We start from the raw sequence: 20807 nt of genomic DNA, 5'->3' as shown, positions 1-20807 counted from the left end.
AAACTAAAGGCTTTTCTGATCTGCAATCAACTTGAATGCTCTGAATACTAGGGCCCCTTTGAAGGTGATAAACAGCCCCTTTTCTGATATCTCTAGCCATTGGATGGCAACTGCACAAAGCATTTTCAGATGCTGGCATCCCATCTGGCTAAAAATCACCTTCCATAAAAAAGAATTTCTGCATTGGTCTGTATATTTTGTTTAAGCTGGAGCACATCTTTGGGAAAGGAATTCAGCATTTATTCGAAGTCTCTTAGACAGCCTCTTCAAAGAAAGAAAGTGTACTGAAAGGATACACAGAAGAGGCATCCTTTCAAGCTTAGAAGTTGTCCCTACAACTCCTCACTACTTGTGCAGTGGGGAAAAGAAGGTCAAGTTTTCTAATGTTTCACTTGGAATAGTGGTAGGGTAGCTGAGATTCCACAAGCATAACCTGTCCTTCCAAAATTAAAATAACTTAATTCTCATTCTGTTGGCAATAGCACTTCCCTCCATGCGACTATGGCTTAAATACTCTCTTCTGCTGTACTCTACAGGAATCTCATGTCTCCCTCATCACTTACTCACAGAAGTTTAATTTCATTTTATTCAGTTTAATAAAATAAACAATCCCCAGACCTTTAGTGGGCATAAATATTCAAAAAACCTGAGAACCCTATGACAAAGGTTTCCTCCATGTTGTAAATCACTCCAGAGTTACCAGGTTTTTAGAGTTTTAAAATATACAATTTTAAATAGTACTTTTCACAGAGCTTAAACCACTGTGCAGGAAGTCAGCGTTATTTCCACTTTACAGGTGGAGAAACAAAGGAATGTAGCTCTGAAATAATGTCCCACTCAATAAACCTGTGTCAAAAGAGCAGAAGCTCAGATCCTTCCAAATCCTACACTCTGCAATAACTTTAGTATCTACCATAGTGTCTCCCGAAAAACTCCGTTTTCATCATACTTTGAAAGATCCTCTGTACCTTCACAGTTTTTTCTCATCTGAGTTGTCTTGGCAGTTTTGCTTCTCCATTGCACCGGAGGGCACTGTCTATGCACTGTCCGCTTTCACACTGGAACTGGGTTGTCTGAGCACACCGGGCAGTTTTTTTCATCACTGTGGTCCTCACATTCAGTGAAACCATCACAGCGCCAGGCCACTGGGATGCAGTCAATCTCACCTGTGAAACAGGTGAACTGCTGAGGGGAGCAAGTTGGCGGTTCTTTAAAAATCAAGCAAACAAACAAAAATTAAAAATCCAGGTGAACAATCAAGCAGCAGATCACAACAGGTAAGGACAAGAATAACTCAGCTGCTTTGAATTAATCAGACAGCTGATAAACATGCCACATCATAATGTAATTTCCACCCCAACACTGCCTCCACAGTTGTTTGAGCAGATCTTGAGCCCCAAGTGACAGCTGCAGGTTCAAGTCAATGGAGTTTCATTAGACAAAGAATAAGAGGAACAGAGAAGCAAGCATGCACACTCAAAACATGATTCTTTTCTTTCCTTCCCACTTCAGCTTCTTACACCCTTCTCTTAGTAGGTCTTAAAGTCTTCATTTAAAGTCAACAAACTTTTCTTCCACTTCCCTCTTTCCTGCAGCACCACTGTATACACAACTGATGTCTCACTCCCTTTTTATGCTCGACAGTCAGTGTATAGAAAACGTTAAAAGGATGTAATGCGCTGCAGATGGATCACTGTGACTCAATGTCTAGTTATGTGCCCTCAACAGCTCTGTTGAGTCAAAATTCTTTCTAAAATGACAAAAAAACTGCTCCATCTAGTCAAGGTCCCGCTATCGCAACACAGCTGTTAGCTATTACTTAACATTTACTACAGTAACTGTTAATCTCATGCAGTAAGTAAGCATGGGATTTTTTTATTTTTTTTTTTAATTTCCTTTTTCTCTCCTCCCCTTTCTGGCCTGGTAATTAAACTTGCTCTGAGAAAATTATCTGGATTATATTAGCTCTTGTTCCATTGTGAGACACAAACGTCGCCTTGATGGCGAGAAGATTGCATAATAAATCATTCAGTACGGTGGTACAAAGAGACCCAAGCACCCAAGTGCCTCTCCTCTCCCAGAATTTCAGCCCCACCCTTGGAGACATCAGGGCGTAGGCTGTAGTGGCCATATCCACCATGGAGGAGGCAACTGGCTCTTCTGGGACTGCAGTTCAGAAAGGCGCACATAGGGTGAATTCAGGAGAAAAGCAGAGAAGAATGAAATGGCACAGACAGAAGATGTGATGCAACACGCCAGAACACAGGAGAGTCTACCACTAGCTGAAGAAGGAGAACATGCAGAATGATATAAAAAGTAGTAAAAGAAAAAATGTTACAATTAAAAAAATTAAATTGAAATAATTCAGTGGTCTTAAGTAGAAAGGGTGAACAGAAATCCGCATTCAACAGTGAGCTTCTAAAATTCTATTCTTTTACTCCTCAAAACTTGCAGGTTTAGCTCGGGGGGTGGAGGGGGGAAGCAAAAAGGTAAAACATGTAAAATCATGTTACAACATCTGGTGCACTGTCACATTCTTTCTGCTCAGAAGTTGACCCTAAAATAGAGACCTCCCCACCCAGGAGCTGAGAGCTCAGTGACGCAGGGCATGGGAAGGACTTACCTCCGCAGGACAGCTCATCCTGCAGCAGAACAAGGTGGACTGGGCAAGAGCAGCGTGTGGTGCCATCGCCCTTCACAATGCAAATGTGTGAGCAACCACCATTATCTTGAGAACAAGGGTGTTGTCCTGTGATTTTAAGAAAAGACGGACAGGTAGTACAACTGTAATCACACTTGGGAGGATAAGTAAATGAGATTCTGGGCAGTTGAGTTATCCCCTGCTCTGTCTCTCTCTCTATTTTATTTTATTTTATTTTATTTTATTTTATTTTATTTTATTTTATTTTCTCTCCTCCAAGTACACTGCAGTAATTAGTGGAATCTGGAAAAAGCCTTGGACTTACTCTCCAAGAATTTGGTGAGCTCACTGACAAGAACCCACATCTTTTCACATCTTTCACTGATTTCTTTGTGTTCACAGAGCTCCTTTCATTACTCCCTTCTTGATGGGGAGGACATTTCTAAACACAACTCTGAAAAAGTTGTATTTAATTGTATTTTTTTTCCTTTACACACACAAATAATTATCACACACATCAGTAATTGGCTGTGAACTGATACACTGAGAATCATGCCACCTGGTCTCCCAAAGCAGTAAACAGTACTCAAACCATTTGCTTCTCATCTGAGGTAGAATTAGCGCTCCAGCAAAAATAGGAAGCATTAGTAAGAAAAAAGATACCTTGGATTCCATACTTAACTTTCTCTATCAAAGACCATTAAAAAAGTAAAGTTTCCAAATTTATGAATTCTGGAGCTTTCACACCTGTCTCCAAAACTCAAATTAAACATGCTCTAGTTAAATATCTCTTCATTTTAATATTTAATAAGGACAACATATTTCTCTTGGAACTCCTGACAGATTTACTGAGATTAATAGCAAACAAAACTAGTAGTAGTCTGTGCTGATGCTCTAATTAAACATCCCCAGACGTCTTTCTACATATTTCTCGAAGGCATTCATCACAGCCTATTAACTAGGCCTATTTCCTCCATGAAGACAGCAGCTCTGCTGTTTTAACCATACAGCTTCCATTGTTTCAAGTGAGTGTATGTGGGGAAAGGTTATATCCTGGGCAAACAGAAAACTTTTAGAAGTGCAGACATGTTCAACACATACTGTTATTTACTGCACACTTCCTTTGAGTAATGCATGTTGTTCTTCCATCATTTAGTTTCAATATGAATTGCCCTTAACAAAAATTGTTCAGCTTGCCTTAAAACATGCAGCCAGGGTGGCTTGTCCATGATACGTTTACTGCTAGTAAAGGGCCATGAGAGCTGTGCTTGCCTAAAAGGATTAAAGATCTGACTTGTGTATTGCAGCCAGAATCCAGAAAATCCTCTACTAGTGATAACAGGGTATTTCCACTGTGCCAATACATAGTCAAACCCCAGGTACCTCTATGGGACTACCTACCAGCAAAGTTGTCACCAGCAACAAATTGTGATGGGTGGTTTGTGGTAAATTTCATGTCCATTGCCAACTGCACTAAGGAAACAATACTACCCTGGCAATATAACAGACACAAAACAATACCAACTTCTGGCCCTGTCGATCTGCCCTGACGTTGACTAGTAGCAAGGAAAATCAGGCTTCATTGCTCTTGGCCACTTCCCTGCCTCCAGCCTCACAGCACTGTTCTCACTTGCAAACAGAAATTGCACTTACTGTATTCCTGAATGTTGAGCTCTTTCACAGCATGAATGTCACTAAGTTGTGCAATTCGAGCTTGGACCTTTGTACGTCCTTCTCGACCAGTCATATCAATCTTTTCAATCATCTGCTGTTGCCTGTCAATCCAATACAGCCAGTTTTCAAATACAGTTAGTCCCACAGGTTGCAAGATATTAGAGTCTTCCAAAACAATTCGGTTAGCACCTGCAGAAATACAAGAGTAGTTTAGCTTAACTGGAATCAAACAAAATACTATTGCAAATACTTTCTACACTGCTTACACCATTATTTTTGATTGCTTCTATACTACGAGGTAATGATGTAAGACTGATGTTTTTCAGACAGATGATCTTTTTTTTTTTCTTTTTTCATCAAGAAGACAGTTCGTGTGCTTCAAATACATTTCCTATATTTAAAATGTGTCTGGAGTTGGGGGGCCAACTCTCATAAGACCATCCAGTCTTTTATCAATATGGTGGTAATTGGTATTTCTTTTCATTCATCTATTTTTATTTATTTTTTTTTTTTTGGAGAGATTAACTGCTTTGTCTTGGAATTCAGCGGGGAATAAGAAGATGGATTATTAGCTCGATTTAACTAATGCAAGATTAAATCCAAGTGAAGACAAAGCACTTAGTAGTTTTCACCTGAATTATGAGATTAAGGTAAACATTTGACTTCTGACTTCCTCATATTATTTTGTTTCAACTACATTATCTTCACAAAGGTTTTCAAGCTAAATTAGGAACATTCTTTCCTTCCTAGTGAAGATTTAGTTTCCTTAGTTCCTTCAGCAATCATCAGTAGCAGCCAAGAGGCTTTGCACCTCTGGAAGTATTTGCTGATTTTTATGCTAGATTACCTAGCATAAATATATTCAAGATCAACTGTCACATGTCACAGTTAACGCTGCATGTAAACAGAAGAGAGCCCACAGATGTTTTAGAGGTAACATTAAAGACTGTCCAAAGACAGTTAAGACTTTGTAATTCATACACAAAAATATGTTATTCAAAACCTTTATCATATGCTCATTAACACTCATATACTCAATGAAGTTTATCAAACTCTGAGCATAAAATTACGCACAAACATAAGGATTTGGCTTAGATTTTGCAATGTTAAAATAATATTACACAGTCTAAAATTAGGCCACAGCTTGAAAATTTACACATAAATCCAGGTATTTCAAATATCTGGGCTTACCGCTATGCTTATTTTTACTTTAAAAATAGCAGACAATGACTTTGCATATGCTCATCCACAATACCATTTCCAAGATGTTTTTAATATTTTTTCCTGGCTTAGCCTGTTGACAACTTTAATCAACAGTATGCCAATTAAAGGGACTTACAAACAAATTCAGCTACAAAAATGCATTTATCTCTATTTTACTGAATGCATACAAAGCTCAGAAGTTAAGGAACGTTTCAAACATTTAGCAAGTAGTAACATCTTAAGCAGAACACAGAGATTAGAACTTTAATCCTCAGATAAACTGGGCTCTCACCCACTGATTTGGAATAACACCAGCAATGATCTGATTAAGAAAAGATGTTGATGGATTCTGAAGGAGGTTATACCCAGACTGGTGTAGAAATTAATAGATGGAGTGATGCAAGTCAAACTAAAGAACTGCAACAGTCTATTAACCCCCATGAACATGAGTCACCTTATAGGGAAAAGGTAAGAAACTGCAACCTGCATCCTGAAGAGAAAAAAAAGTTAAGCTGGGAAGAGGGGGATATGCAAAGATGATGGGAAAGAATATAATTAGAACTAAGTAAGACCTTGACCTACCCAAATGGAGTCTGTACACACCCTGCTCTACCATGCCCATGTCAATCAGCATGACATTTTGCAAAATGCTCCTAAAGCTCTGGAAGCTTAAAATTTTCACTTCAGTGATGTCTTAATCATTCTTTTTAATATTTGTGACCAAGTGTAGCTGACCATTTCTGATTAAACCAAGACACTGAAATCCTTCTTTCCATAAACTAACAATAAAATCTGAAACTAGCTCATCAGGGTGCTAGCTCCCTTTATTAGGAATGTCAGATGAAAGGGAGATGTGATTAAGAGGAGCTCGGTCCCTGACATCACCATTCTCTTTCCAGCAATACCTTTTACAAAAAGACTTAAAAACAAACAAATAAATATAAAAATCAGGACACACCCATAGCACATTCTATTTCCAAATAAAAGTAAATTAATTTCAGAATCATTAGATATTTCCAAATCATGCTAATTATTCTGGAACAGAACAACTAATTTCCAAATAGTTTCCATGGTAGGGAGCTAATTCCAGTCATCTTTTCGTAAACAACCCCTTAATCATGTTAAGAATCTGGTTAGCTTCAATAGGATCTCCCATTTGGGCAGCACAACTGAGACCTAACTGCATGCCTGAAGAACAGGGAGGAAGAGAGAGACTGAATCACATAAAAGGTATTCTCTCTCTCCTTCTCTTTATAGGTACTGGCATCTATAGAGTCTATGAGCAGGAGATTGTGCATGTTTTAAAGAAGCCAACACATGCAGAAAAAAATACTCTGCTGGTCAGAAGAGCCTATTAATCAGCATTCCTAAGCACAGGAATGCATCTCAGCAGTTAGCAATTTATTGTGGTGATTATAGCAATCTATTTCCAGTGCAAAAGCCAAAAACAAGAGAGGTTTTGGAAAGATTTTTCTTCATGTTCATCAAAAAAGTTGTGAGCTGGTACTTCGTGACATCAGTGATCTGACAGGCACATTTTTATTTTTATTTTTATTTTTTAAAGCGGAATCATTAAAAAAAATTAACTAGAATTTAGATCCATCTCTTTCTCTGTGTCCTAATATCTGGCTGATAGCAGACAAAGATAGAAACAAAGAATGTATGATGTTCTGCTGCCCATAAATTTACTCATCTTGAATAGCCTAGAACATAACCCATATTACTCGGGCTGAGTACCCTCAGAAGTTTGCAGACAAAACAAAACTGGAATGGCTGATACAGCAGATGGTTGTGCTGCCATCCAAAGGGCTCAGACAGGCTCAAGGAAAAATCTGACAGGAACCTCATGAGATTCATCAAGGAGAAGTGCAAAGTCCTGCCTCACTAGTACATGCTGGGGGCCACCCAGATGGAAAGCAGCTTGGCAGAAAGACATGTAAGTCCTGGTCGACACCAAACCAAACATGAACCAGCAATGTTCCCTTGCCACAAAGAAGGCCAATGGTATCCTGGGCTGCATTTGGCAAAGCATTGCCAACAGTTTGAGGGAGGTGATCCTTCCCTTCTGCTCTGCTCTTGTGAGGCCACACCTGGAGTGCTACATCCAGCTCTGGGCTCCCCTGTAGAAGAGAGACGTGAACATACTGGAGAGGGTCCAAGGAGGGGCTGTGAAGATGATTAAGGGACTAGAACATCTCTCCTTTAAGAAAAAGCTGAGAGAGCTGGAACTATTCAGCCTGAAGAAGAGAAGGCTCAAGTGAAATTTTATCAACATATACAGATACGTTTGTATTCCTTTCCCTGAAGGGAAGGTGCAAAGAGAAACAAACAAAACAGAAACATCAGGAACCCTTCTGTTCTGCGTGGGTGACAGAGCACTGGCACAGGTTGCCCAGAGAGGTTGTGGAGACTCCTCCTTGGAGATCTTCAAAAGCCGCTAGGACGTGATCTTGGGCAGCCTGCTCTGGGTGGTCCTGCTTAAGCAGGGGAGTTGGACAAAATGAGCTCCAGAGGTTTCTTCTAACCTCAGCCATTCTATGATCATATTTTTTGAAACAATTCACTAGCTCTGCTATGTCTTGTGTTTTAAAATAGCAAACAATTGGGGTATCACAGATCTTTAGTGATCCTGAACCTTCTAGTGACACACCACATGAATCACTGAAGAAAAAAATCTTGCTAAGCCAACCCAGTTGAAGTACTAAAATACTTTCCAAAACAAAAGCTTATTTTTCCAACTTAATAAAAAGGCTGAAAATCACACTCATATCAATGGAATTGCATGCTGCTACTTTTAAAGAAGGTATTGTGTCATCAGTGAAATACATGAAATACATTACTCTAAACTACCATACTCCTGTTGAATTTTCCATTTTGCTTACAGATTACAAAGTATGTCCTTATTTCCTAACACTGACTGCAGAATAATATTCAGCTGAAGTACAAGGACACGTGTTATTCAGAGCAGGGCTGGACCTTTTCCAGAGGAAGGAGAAATTCTGTCACTGACCCCCAACAAGCAGAAGCGTGAGGGGGCATATACCCCATCACATAACGAGATGGGCAGGTATGTGATCAGCAACATCCAGCCCAACTCATATCACACTGAATAACTACCCAAGAGACAAGAGACAGCTGGGCTGATCCAGCAACTCACAGCATACAGACAGTAAACAGGAGACAACAGTTTCTCTCTCACCTAATCCAACTGCATGATTTTGCCTCTTCACTTGCTCCAGTTCTGGTTGCTTGCTGGACTTTCTGCTGAACCAATTCAGCTTTTCAAACCAACAGAAAACAGTTCTCTAGTTTTCTTCTATATTGTTAGTTTATTGTTTTGCTTCTGTAGTTAGGAGAGCTGAATCAACTCATAGAGGAGGTCAGAAAAGCAGCACAGCCACCATTAAGGAGCAGACAAAGAGAATTACAAGACTGGAAGAAGGATTTTTTTTTCCTTTTGAGAACAGGAAGATATTAAATCTTACTCCATCCTTCTCATATTATGACCCTAAAATAACAGTTACATAAGTTACCTCCACACCTGTTTTAACTCTGTAGGAAAGATTTTTCCATTGATGGGAAACTTTGCTGATTGACAGACTATTGCACCAAAACCAATGCCTTTAGAAACAAGCCTTTTCCATTCCCCTTTTAAAAACTGCTACAATTTATTTGTGAACTGACTTTGGGAAACCACACAAAGGTCTTGCAGTGAGAAAATGAAGTAAATAGCATGTGTAGCAATTAATAATGCAAATCACAGATAGAGGCATGAGACTGTAAAGGCACACTGCATGAATCATGCACATTCCCTGGCTGGGAATTTAGGGAGTGATTAGAATCACAGTACAGACTGTTTGTAGTAGGAAGGAAAAGACGACACCTTTCTCTGCATTCCCCCACACCCACACCACACAAATGAATCACTGAATTAAAGTGCTACTCTACCTGAAAGGTCACTGCTTTCAATTCTTCGCAGGTCTGAATCAGCCCAGAACAACTTGCCTAGCTGGCTGTCAATAGCTAAGGCTATGGGCTTGCTCAAACCACTGAAAAAAAGGACCTCCCGTTCAGTTCCATCCAATGCTGCTCTCTCAATTTTAGGAGACCTTTCCTGTAGGTTGGTGAAATACATGTATCTGGAATAGGAACGATCAGAGGAAAAGAAAGTTTATTTGATCTTTTTACATTTCCACTATATGACCAAGACATCTTAACAAATGTCAAAGACGCTTTTATTCTGACAAACAGAAACCAGTCAGCACCAAGAAAACAGTTTGACCCTCAAGATCTTCAGCCTGAATTTCCCCACATCACTATTTCTGCTACATACCCTTTCTCTGGATTCACCACAATGGCTCTGGGCCGGTCTTGATCTCCTTTGAGCACCACTCCCATAGATCTCCCGTCCAGGCGTGTCACATTGATCACATTAGTAGCTTCACAGGTCCAGTAGATATAGCGGCTGTAGATGTCAATGCTCAGGTCATAAGGTTGCATGTCTAAGTTCTGGTTGGGAACTGGACTTGTCACAACAGTGAGGCTCTAAAAAAGGAAAGAAAAACAACCCACAGAGGAACATTTAATCAGATCTAATGTGAGCAATTTTATTTGCTATGGATGTACCACATCAAACTATTTGCCAGGAAAGGAGGAGGCTATCAAAATATTATCATAAAGCAGGAGACACCCAGGAACACTTTTCCTACCAACATCTTAGATATAGACACTTAGTCCTTAGGGTTTGTTGGAATGGCAATCAAGTACATTGGTTGCAGCTCATAAGGTATAGCAAGTTTAACTGAAAAGTCCAAATCGTCTCTATGTTGGAGATTCAGGTTGAATGTCCCCTTTCTCCCCTGCTTTCTTGACAACCCTAAGCTCAGTTTGGATAGACTCAAACCCAGAGCGTTAAGCATGCTACAACAGAAATACATACATCACCTCTAATTTCCAAAGCTGCAGCTGAACAGATAAAAAAAAAAAAAAACACAAAAAACAGCAAAGTGAGGCCAGATAGTGCTTGAAATTCTTGCCTCACTCTTCTCCACCATCACACTTGGGGGAAATAATGTAAGGATGAATCATAAATGGGAAGGGAACTCTGATGACAGAAAAAAGGACATTAGCTAACATAACAGAAAGACTTCAGAACATTTCCAGATAATAACTCTCTGCCCCAAAGTTCTTGTCTTCTACTGGCGTAGACATCTGGAATTCTAATGCCTTCTTTTTTATGTATTTATTTATTTATTTTTTTAGAATGACACTGCATAGTCTCCTCATAGTGAGATATGAGCCTAAATGACACTTTTCGTGACCTTGTCAAAAAGGTCTGAAGAGGAATGATAACACTCAAAAAACAAGCTAACAATCTTTTGGGAAGAAAAAGGATTCTCCCTACCCCCAAATTAAACTTGAAGATTTGCTTAACTTTCTTCTTTGGCTTGACACCTCTATGAAAGGGTGTGCCTAAAGCCTTGCATTTGTTTATTCGGCTGAAGCAGGCAAAAAAATCTGGTGCCTTTGACTTTGGAGTTTAGGGTGTTAAATTATTTAGAGATTCCAAAATTAAAACCATTGCTAAATTAAGAGTCAACTCTGAAGGGCATTTCAACAGGATCCCACTAACACCACACTCACCACCAGAAACTACACCAAACATAGTACCTGTGTTGTCCATTTTAGTATCCTGCTCCTCCCCCATTCAAAAAATGCATGGGGAAAATATGTATTTTAAGATGTGAAAACGCTCACAGCTAATCTCAATCACTTGTATTACCTTTGGCCTTCTGCCTCGTGCTACTTTTTTCGCATTCACTAAACTATTTCCCAAGCCTGCTAGTCACTACTTTACAACCTCCACAACCCAGTGGAGGGTCTCTTCAGCTCTCTTCCTATCCCCACCAGAACCCAGGAGACCTTAGACAAAGCCATGCACTCACAAAGTCCCAGCCTCTCTGTTTCAGAGTCAACACTCCTATGCCCTGCTCATTTGTATCTTTTCTGTCACTCTTCTGACACACTCATTTTCTCCTAAGAATCTTTCCTTCCATGTTCCGCGTCTCTCATGCAGGAGTTTGTAACAGTCCCCAGCCAAAAGACAGGGCTGAGCAAATACTGCACTGAGGACCAAAGTATCTTTTGCCCAGGCCTTAGTTTTCTGTGTTCATTTCCTACTGCATCTCCCAGATTACTGCAAAAAGACTCCAGAAACTCCAGATGCCACTTGTTGTGCCAAGTGCCAGCTAGTAATCTATAGGAAATCTGTATATATAAATCATTCACATACAACCATACACTTGGGTACAGAGCATCTTTTAGTAACTCCAGTGCCCACAGGATACCTGGCTGCCATCTTCCTGTGCCTTCCGAATAATGTTCTGCCGAGAATCAATCCAATACAGCTGTTTATCCAGGGGGTCGTAATCGATGGCTCGAACATTTCTGAGACTATGTATAGGGAGTATGATATCTGGGCTCTGCTGTTCATCTATCACCATGCGATTAATTGCATTCTTCTGACTGAACAAAAGAAAGGTTGTAGGAGCTTGATGGATTAAAAAAAAGGAGGGGGAAAGGGTTACACGCAGCAATAACATTGAGTATTTTTATGTTCAATAACAGCATATAAAACACAGACAGTACCTAGTATTTCATTCCCTTTATTTTCCTCTGGAAAAAACAAAAACAAAACAAAACAAAAACACAAGCAGAGCAACAACAATAACAACAAAAATCCCAAATAACAGGCACAAAAACAAAAACAAACAACAACAACTTCTAATCAGTTTGGAAAGCCTTTCAAATGACCTCTTTCTACTGTAAAGTCTGAGTCTGGATATGACTAGCGAAGATAACTTTGTAAGTTGCAGGACTAGTGAAAGTGAAGACTTCTGTCAAAATTACTTCAGTGGTCAGCTGTGACTCTCAAGGAACTGACGATTTTCTAAAAGGGTCCCAGGAAAACACAATTCCACTATTTTGAAGTTGAACTTTTTGCTAGGTACGCTTCTATATGCAGAATTAACTGAGCAAAAACCAACACTGACTCCTTATTTAGACATCACAGGGAACAGAAAGTGCCATTAGAATGGCTCAGTCCTATTCCTGCTAACCCTCTTTCTGCCAGCACCAGAACGGAACAAGTAATTCATAGGAAAATGATGTCTTAGATGTGTGTAGACTGTTGTTGTTGTGTTTTTGTTTTACAAAAACACCTTTTCACTCTTAGATTTGTCTGTTTTGCTTATTTCTAGGTGCTTATCTAGGAATGCTGACCTGCAGTAAGAAAAATATCGGATGTTCTGCTTTGTTTTTCCAGATGCTCAGGAAAAACTTCCTGGATAACAGACATTTTTTCTTATAAATTCCATAAAATGTCAAAAAATAAGACTTCCCCACCCTGTTAAACTGTAATTTACCAGCTACATCTTACAGAAATCACACAAGGCAAATGCGTTTAATACTTCTTTAAAAAGAAATTATCTCTGTATTATATAACTGGGTCAGAAGTGGTGGAAGTAGTTAGAACATTTCCCCTTTTCACAGCATTCTTTTCAATAATGGTCTACCTGCAACCACTGCTGTGCAAGGCAGCACAAGAGCCAGCAGTCAGAAACGCAGCTTGCAACTTCCCTGAAATCTGCATAATCAATTTACTATGGCACAAATCTGGAGAGATTAGCAGCGGGACACTGCACTCATTCAATCCAGTCTGTAAAACAGGTAAGGCTGTACCTTGGAAAGGGGAGGTAGGCAAAAGCCTTCCCACAGAACATCATCACCTCTCTGTTATTTTAGGCATACACTTTGAACATTTCTCTGCTGCTGTGAAGAAAAAAAAAAAAGTGCGTGGGGGGAAGTTTCCTTGGCAACTAACACTCAATCCTAACTTCCTATAACAATCAGGCCTAACAGTAAGGTATGTTTGCTTTCCGGAAAACCTGTATTTCTCCTCCAAACGTTTCTCCAATAATTTTGGAGAAAGATTTTTTCTACTTAGTTCTAAACTGTAAAAGAAAACCAAAAAAGGCAAACCAAAATTTATACTGATATATACACCAAAATAATAGATTTGGAAGACGTAAGTATTCTTATCAAGCAATTAAGAGACTAATGCCAAGGTTAAAAAAAAAAAAAAAAAAAAAAAAAGCTTAAGATAAAAGAGTGCAGGCAAATATACTGTCATAAACACCTAAAATCTTTTCCATCTTTTCCCCAAAGAGGTCCTCTCACTGTTTTCCTGGCTTCCAACTTTGAATTGATGACTTATAATAAAAAGTAACAGCAAAATTTCCCCCTTTTAGTCCCCACATCTCTGAAAAAGTACTGTTTTGAGAAATCACTTCACAGTCTTCATCATTCTACCTCACAATAGTCACATATTTTAACTGTATTTTTGAAAGGCAAATGGAGCATAACGAGAATGTCTCCTGTGTAACATGCATTCAAACTTCACAGCACTTGGTAGGTCTGATGAGATAACAGATCTAGTCAGGGCAGCATGTCCTTCCTGTAATCAAACCAATCTATGCACACATGAGCAGTGTGATCCAGAAGGGAGGATCTGGCCTCTAGACAGGGCTTGGGCTAATAATAATATTCAGAAACATATAAGCAAGTAAAAAAGGCAAGAGAAAGCTAAAACGATTCATGCTCCAATTATAATGGCCAAGAGAAAAATTAAATTATAAGTAGAGAAGCTGTAGTCTCCAATTACTTACAAATAAAAAGCCAGAAAGTTACCAGATTTGAACATAGCAGAAGGAAAACTCCTAATACCTCATGAAAGACCAAAACATGCTGCAGGGAGACAGTTCTGTTTGCTCACAATTGTTTCCTATATTTTTCTTCTTCCTTTCCTATTTTTCTTCTCCTTTGTAAAGAGAGCATTTTCACAGGAAAACACGACCTTTTATCAATTTGCTACTTGTTCTCCAGTGGAAGTCAAATTCCTCCACCTACAACATCACAGTAACCACTAGAGTGGTGCCAGCTGTGCTTCTAACCTGCAGAAAGGTGTGAGAACATTCAAGTACAAAAATCCAGCTGCCAGGCAAGCATCCTTTGTAACAAAAACAGAAAGAAAGAGTGCAGAACACACAATGGGGGGATACAGAAGACTTTTCCAAAAAGCATGATTTTCAAAAAATTCCATGAGATGGCATTCATGGAGCAGGCTACCCTGCTTTTGGCTTTAAAACAACAGTTGGATCTCTCTACTTGGGCATAATGCAGACAAGATACAATCTGTCTCTCTGTACCATGAATCTCTTAACCCACTGACTAATCTGAATGACACCAGTGGAAATCAGCCATCCAGTATGCCTGCCAAAATTATGAGTGCTTCACTGGCAGCCAGTTATTGAGAGATGGATAAATTATTTGGTTAGAAACTAATTACACACAGCCTGAGGGGCCTTGTGGTTCATATTCTGCACAACAATAAAGAAAAATGGGGCTTGGCTGCACTGAGATCAGAAATGTGCAGTGCTGTGGAGGCAGTGCAGCTGAGCTGAGCCTCACTGAGCAAGAAACACCTTTAGGTGTACAAGTGACCCACCACAGCATCTCCTCAGCCAGCAAACAGAACTACTACAGAATTCAATCTTGACCCACCTAAAGGCTATGCAAAGTCCAGAGTCTACACAAACGACCACATATCTTTTACATCAGGCAAGATTAGAAATAAAGAAAAATTAATAAGCAACTAAGCACTTGAGGAATGCTGTCAGTCAGATAATGAAAACAAAAGCATTTCCAGCTTTCTTACTTACACAAATTTAGCTCGCTGAGTCACTGACAAGATTCATTAGAGCTGTTTTTGTCTATTTTCCTGAGATATTGGTCTGTTGCAAGATTTTTTTCCTTTTAATACCTATCTTCTCAAATCAGTAGGATTTTAGTACTATACAATTATATTGTAAAATACATGTCTTTATTGCAATCTCTATCCAGTCAAATACCCTGCTTTGTACTAAGAAAAGGTGGGTAGGATACCAAATATTTTTCAAATACATGCTCAGTATTAAAAATAGAAACCAGATTTAACTTGGCCTATCAGAAAAGCAAGCCTGATCATCTCATGTAAAAATAAAGCGCTTTTTTTTTTTTCCTGTGAGTACTATGCTTGTATCTGTCAGTAAACACATCTGTGACTGTATTTCATTTTCCTTCATTACGGCTTACCGCTACAAGTCCTGTTGTCAGCGTTCAAGGAGTAGTGAGCTGGGCACCCACAGACAAAACCACCAACAGGGACTGCTAAGCAGAGATGAGAGCAGTGACCATTACTAGAGGCACACTCATTCCAGCCTGCCTGCCTGGACGAATGGAAGACCAAGATGTCCATAACATAATCCAAATGCCCTTGGATGATAGTTCTGTTCTGGCCACTGGTCTTGTTGGCTCGTTCAATGCTACGCCGGCTCCAGTCTGTCCAGTAAATGTAATCCTGATACTGAGTCAGGCCAAATGGGTGAGGCAGGTCATCAGCTATAATCTCACGGTCAAGGCCTGTTTCCAAAAAAAAAAAAAAAAAAAAATTATCAAAAAAAATTAGCAGAAATTATCTGGGGAAAAAATGGATGCTGGTTAATGCTTTAGACGTGTCTCCTTCACAGAAAGGCTAAAATGTGATTACTTTAAAAGTTACAGAAGTAAATTATAAAGCAATGCTCAATATTCAGAAGGTCATCTTGAAGTCCGAGAGCGTACCACAGAACAGCGCCAATCCTGCTTGTGGTTCACAGAACAGAACATATTCTATTAAAGAAAGAAAAAAGCTACAGTTTCAAAACATAACGGGGTTCTTTTTTGACCTTTCCCTCCTCCCCGCAAGGAACAGGAGCACACTGAAGGAGATAGTGTCAAGATCCCGCGTTCCCAATTCAGCATCTCTGGAACCACACTCGGGTCACTGCCCATTGCTTACGGGGACAGAATTGTTATGAGCTTAATAACAGGCAAGATTCTACAATGTAAATGTACAATTAATATTTACATAAATGTTTAATTAATTAATTATATATAAATAATATTAATATAAATATTAATTATATAAAAATAAATGTAATTAATTACAATGTATATTTAATGTAAGGTTCTACATTGTATTATGAGAAAAATTAAATGTACAAGGTTAAACTAATCAGTCTCTGAAATGCCATAACAGGATGGAACAGTCTGAAGCTCAAGGTAGGAAACAGTTAATAGTGTACGCTGGGGGAAGGTTAAGAGACCTTACAAAGAAGAATATGGAGCAGGAGGGGAGATGGGAGGAGATTTCAACCACATTGATTTCAACAATTTAATTACCATGGGGTAATTAAATGCTGTCTAGTCACAGAAAATGAATGGGAGATTATGAAGCAAGAAGTCACTCCCTCTTTGCACAGGGAAGAGAATACACAGCCCTGCACTTTGCTATCATTAGCCACAGGCACAGGAAAGATGAAATTCTAATTCTGTGTCCAGTTCCACAGTACACAGGAGACCACTAAGTCAGCTTCAACAGCACACCAAAAATACATAAGGCTGAAGAAAAGCTTTTATATTACATATAATTCCTAGTAATGCATTTTCCTGTTTTGATCTTTTTCTAGCTTTGTTCCACTATTGCTAATGTACTGTTTAAAGTAGACAAATTCCTTTAGCCTTAAATATCAGCTAGTAAGAAAGCTAATCTGAATAATCTGGCACACAACAAGGCAGTCCACTCCTGTGGTTGCAGAGATGTCATAAACATGATACTGGGCAAACCTGATAGGGTGTGGGTACACAGCACACTACCCTTGGGAGAATGAAAGAATAATATATTCCACCTTTATTAAGCTTTAAGAAGCAGCTTATAAAAATTATACAGACCCTTGTGTGACAGAGAGCACCCCTGTACTAGCCAAGAAAGCTCCTTTGCATGCAGAATACTAGGAAAAATGCCTGAACCCTGAGGATACCAACAAAGATTAAAAACCAAATTGTATTAAATTACATTGTGAAAACGGTCCAATATGCTGTTGTTATCTTGGCTTTCTCTCTACCTTTCTACAGATGAAGTGTTTGTTATGTATTTGCCAACACACTTTGGAGCAGAAAAACAAGAGTCTCCAAAACACTGAAAGTTGACAGCTTTGTCCTACATTTAACTGAAAACATATACAGCTTGAATAATTTTAACTTTGTGAGCAACTGTATTACTTACAAGAAAAACAAGCCCTGACTAAATAATTTGTTGCATTAACATAAATTATAGAAGCAAATAGTAGAGATGTGTAAGTTTGGGAAAAATCTGTTTTTTGCTTTAAGACATGTATCTCTGCATTATTCAAGCAATAATTTGCCACAGGGTAGTGTGAAAGAGCAGCAGTATCCCTGTGAGGCTGCCCAGGGCTCTGGAGCTCACCCAGCATGTTGGAGGATTCTATCAGGTTGGTATCGAGGTCGGTCCAGTACAGTCGTCTTTTAGCGTAATCAATAGTTAGGCCATTAGCACGTCCCACATTCGGTACAAGAGTAGTCCGCTCACTGCCATCCATAGCAGCTCTATCAATCTTCGGCTTACCACCCCATTCAGTCCAGTACATAAACCTGAATAAAAGTCCAAAAAAAAATCACATTTATCCAAAAGAAAATTCAAGGGAAAAAAAAATCAGACCACAAACAAAAATCCTTAGAAAGAGTATGAGAAAACAGGAGTTAGAAATGTGAGCATTTATTAGGTTCCATTACACTAAATATATATATATATTATTTTATTTTTTTTCAAAATACAAGTAATGAAATGAGTCAGGTTCCTCAAAATTCTCCCAACACTATTTTTTTCAGTTGGACATGGATTTTCAATAGCAAGTTTTGTATGAAAAAACTTCCATCTTAACTAATACATGTGCACCAGTTAGGAGGCAAAAGGCTGGCTGTTGGGCACATTCACTTATTTAAGTGACTATTTAAGCAAGGTACTTTCCATGGCACTTGGTTTCTGGTTTTATTCCACTGTCCCTCAAATGAAGGAATAAAAAAAAGTTAGAAATGCATAATATTTCTGTTAATACGTGCCATTGCTCATCTCCACGCAACTATGTCAATCAGCTATGTAAGAGCGCATTGTATTTCAGCTGAGGGCAGAGCAACACAACACTGTAGAGCATTTCCACTGAAGCAGAAGTACAAACTCTTGCATATTCACACGACAATTTATGACCCATTTGGCAGAAGCAAGAACTTGTGCATGCGTACCTTTTCTTTAGGCGCTGTACAGTAGAGAGGACTGTATAATTGACATTTGGTGTCAAGTAATTAGATGCTTCTTCCAAAATTTAAAGCCAATACCATTTTTAAAATGAGACATAGCTAGCCATTGTTAACTTCTTGAATAACTTTGTAGCAAATACCCATTCCTTTAATTTCAACCAATCACACAGTGTGAAAGGTTACTTCAGAAACTGTTGATCAAGTGTAAGCTTTTCTTTAGACACCAGGAATACTTAGTAATTTTCATTTCTAATACGTAAAAATTCTGCAAGTTGTGTACAGCATGAACCTGTGTGTTAGAATCATCCCAGTGGTAGCAGTGCCATGAAAATGTCCTTATAAGCTACAATGACATGGCTCAGCTATAGAACAAGTGAAGACACAGGTAGTTTGGCCCAAATCTAAACTAATTTTGTTCTGACTGCAGCGAAGAGACAAAAACATTTAATTATACCAATCTTTGAAAAAAACTGTTCCCAGCATAAAACTCAAATCATCCATAGCAACCTTTTGCTCCAACTGAATAGCTGGATCTAGCAATTTGTCTCAGATGCTCTTTGATGTATGATTCCAGGCAATCCCTGACATATCAGGCCTGAACCTCATCTGTGTCCTCCACTGGGCAGACTGTGGAACTTGGTTCAACAAAGCATGAAGGTAACAGTTGCCATCACCTTGTTGAAATGAAGCAAGAGGAACACGTCTGCAAGATGCTGAGGTTTTTTCAGCATTTCTGTAACTCTTGCAGTGTCACTGGAAACTGAGATAATTTCATAGCACTTGAAAATGAAATCCTCATATTTGTAAAACAATGCTTTATGTTCCTTCATTTGTAAAATAAGGATAATATAATACTGATATAACCTCAAAAAGGTTTTGCAGTGATTAGTTAATGTCTAATAAGCATTTCACAGTAGAAGAGCTATTTCAGAAGTTAAATTGTTTTACCTTGCTGCTTTGCCTACCCCCTTCTCTCCTTCCCCCCCCCCCCCCCCCCCCCCACTTTCCTCAGGAAATCTTTCTTTTTGGTGATAGGTATGTATAATTATTTCCAAATTATTTCCACCATTTCTCTGCCTTTGCTTTCCTTGTCCATACCAACAAAAATATAGGCTCCCTTATCTGAAAAATAAATAAATAAATAACTTTTCCCTTATTCTCAGACAGTAAGCTTCACTCCTCCCATTCTCAAGTTAAATCATTTAATACCTTTATTGGATTGTAATTTGTTAAACAAACAAACAAAAATACCACAACCCACACAAAAACCTACACCACTCATTTTTAAAAGGGCAAATATTTTCTTTTCAATACAATGCCCCTTTTCTAGTTAATGAGTTCCATAAACCTAAGACTACTTTGATTCTGCGATTAAATAAAAAACTTATATATAATCTCTTTTTAATGAGCTTCTCAGATTTTTTGTGCAATATTCTCAATGATTATTCAGGACATTAAGAGTATATTCCTTCAGCCCTCATGTTCTAAATTACCAGGTTATATTCCCCAGCTCAGTTCTCTCAGGATTTATATGCAATGCCTAACTAACATGCCCTAGAGGAAGCATTAGGATGTTGTTTTCAATGTTCATAAACATAAAATTAAATCAGCAAGTTACCCCTCAGCAGGGTCCAACGCCAGTGCCCGGGGACTGTCGAGATCTTTCCACACCAACACTTGTCGATGCTGTCCATCCAGCTTTGACACTTCTATGCGATTTGTTCCAGTATCAGCCCAATACAAGTTCTTCCCCAGCCAATCTACAGCCATGCCTTCAGGGTAATCCAAGCCAAACTCTACAACATGTTCCAGTGCGCTGCCATTCATAAATGCTCTGCTGATGGTCTGTGGGGATGCAAAGATACACAGGCAAATTAGAAATTTTACCAGTCTGTCATTGGGCTGGTTGTTTCCTTTGTTGCATTTTAAACACTTTCAGATTTTAGGCATCTTGTAGGAAAGAGAAGCATACAATATGCTACTTATTTGCAAGGCAAACAATACTGCTATTCAGAAGTAATGATTTACTGTATTCTAT

At 38.9% G+C, this 20807-nt stretch overlaps 1 protein-coding gene across 1 annotated transcript in view; it reads right to left on the bottom strand.

The window, feature by feature from the left end:
* Positions 1 to 20807, bottom strand: part of LRP6 (LDL receptor related protein 6) — a 125035-nt gene that overhangs the window by 8424 nt on the left and 95804 nt on the right. Inside the window, 12 exon segments of the mRNA XM_032191628.1 lie at positions 969 to 981; positions 983 to 1006; positions 1008 to 1070; positions 1072 to 1208; positions 2624 to 2749; positions 4295 to 4504; positions 9467 to 9657; positions 9852 to 10063; positions 11866 to 12068; positions 15710 to 16036; positions 17922 to 18106; positions 20388 to 20614. Coding sequence (XP_032047519.1) covers positions 969 to 981; positions 983 to 1006; positions 1008 to 1070; positions 1072 to 1208; positions 2624 to 2749; positions 4295 to 4504; positions 9467 to 9657; positions 9852 to 10063; positions 11866 to 12068; positions 15710 to 16036; positions 17922 to 18106; positions 20388 to 20614 — 1918 coding nt within the window.

The sequence above is a fragment of the Aythya fuligula genome, chromosome 1 (genome assembly GCF_009819795.1).
Source record: "Aythya fuligula isolate bAytFul2 chromosome 1, bAytFul2.pri, whole genome shotgun sequence".
Classification (NCBI taxonomy): Eukaryota; Metazoa; Chordata; class Aves; order Anseriformes; family Anatidae; genus Aythya; species Aythya fuligula.
The sequence above is the reverse complement of the archived record's forward strand: the minus strand, read 5'-3'. Positions and strand labels throughout refer to the sequence as shown.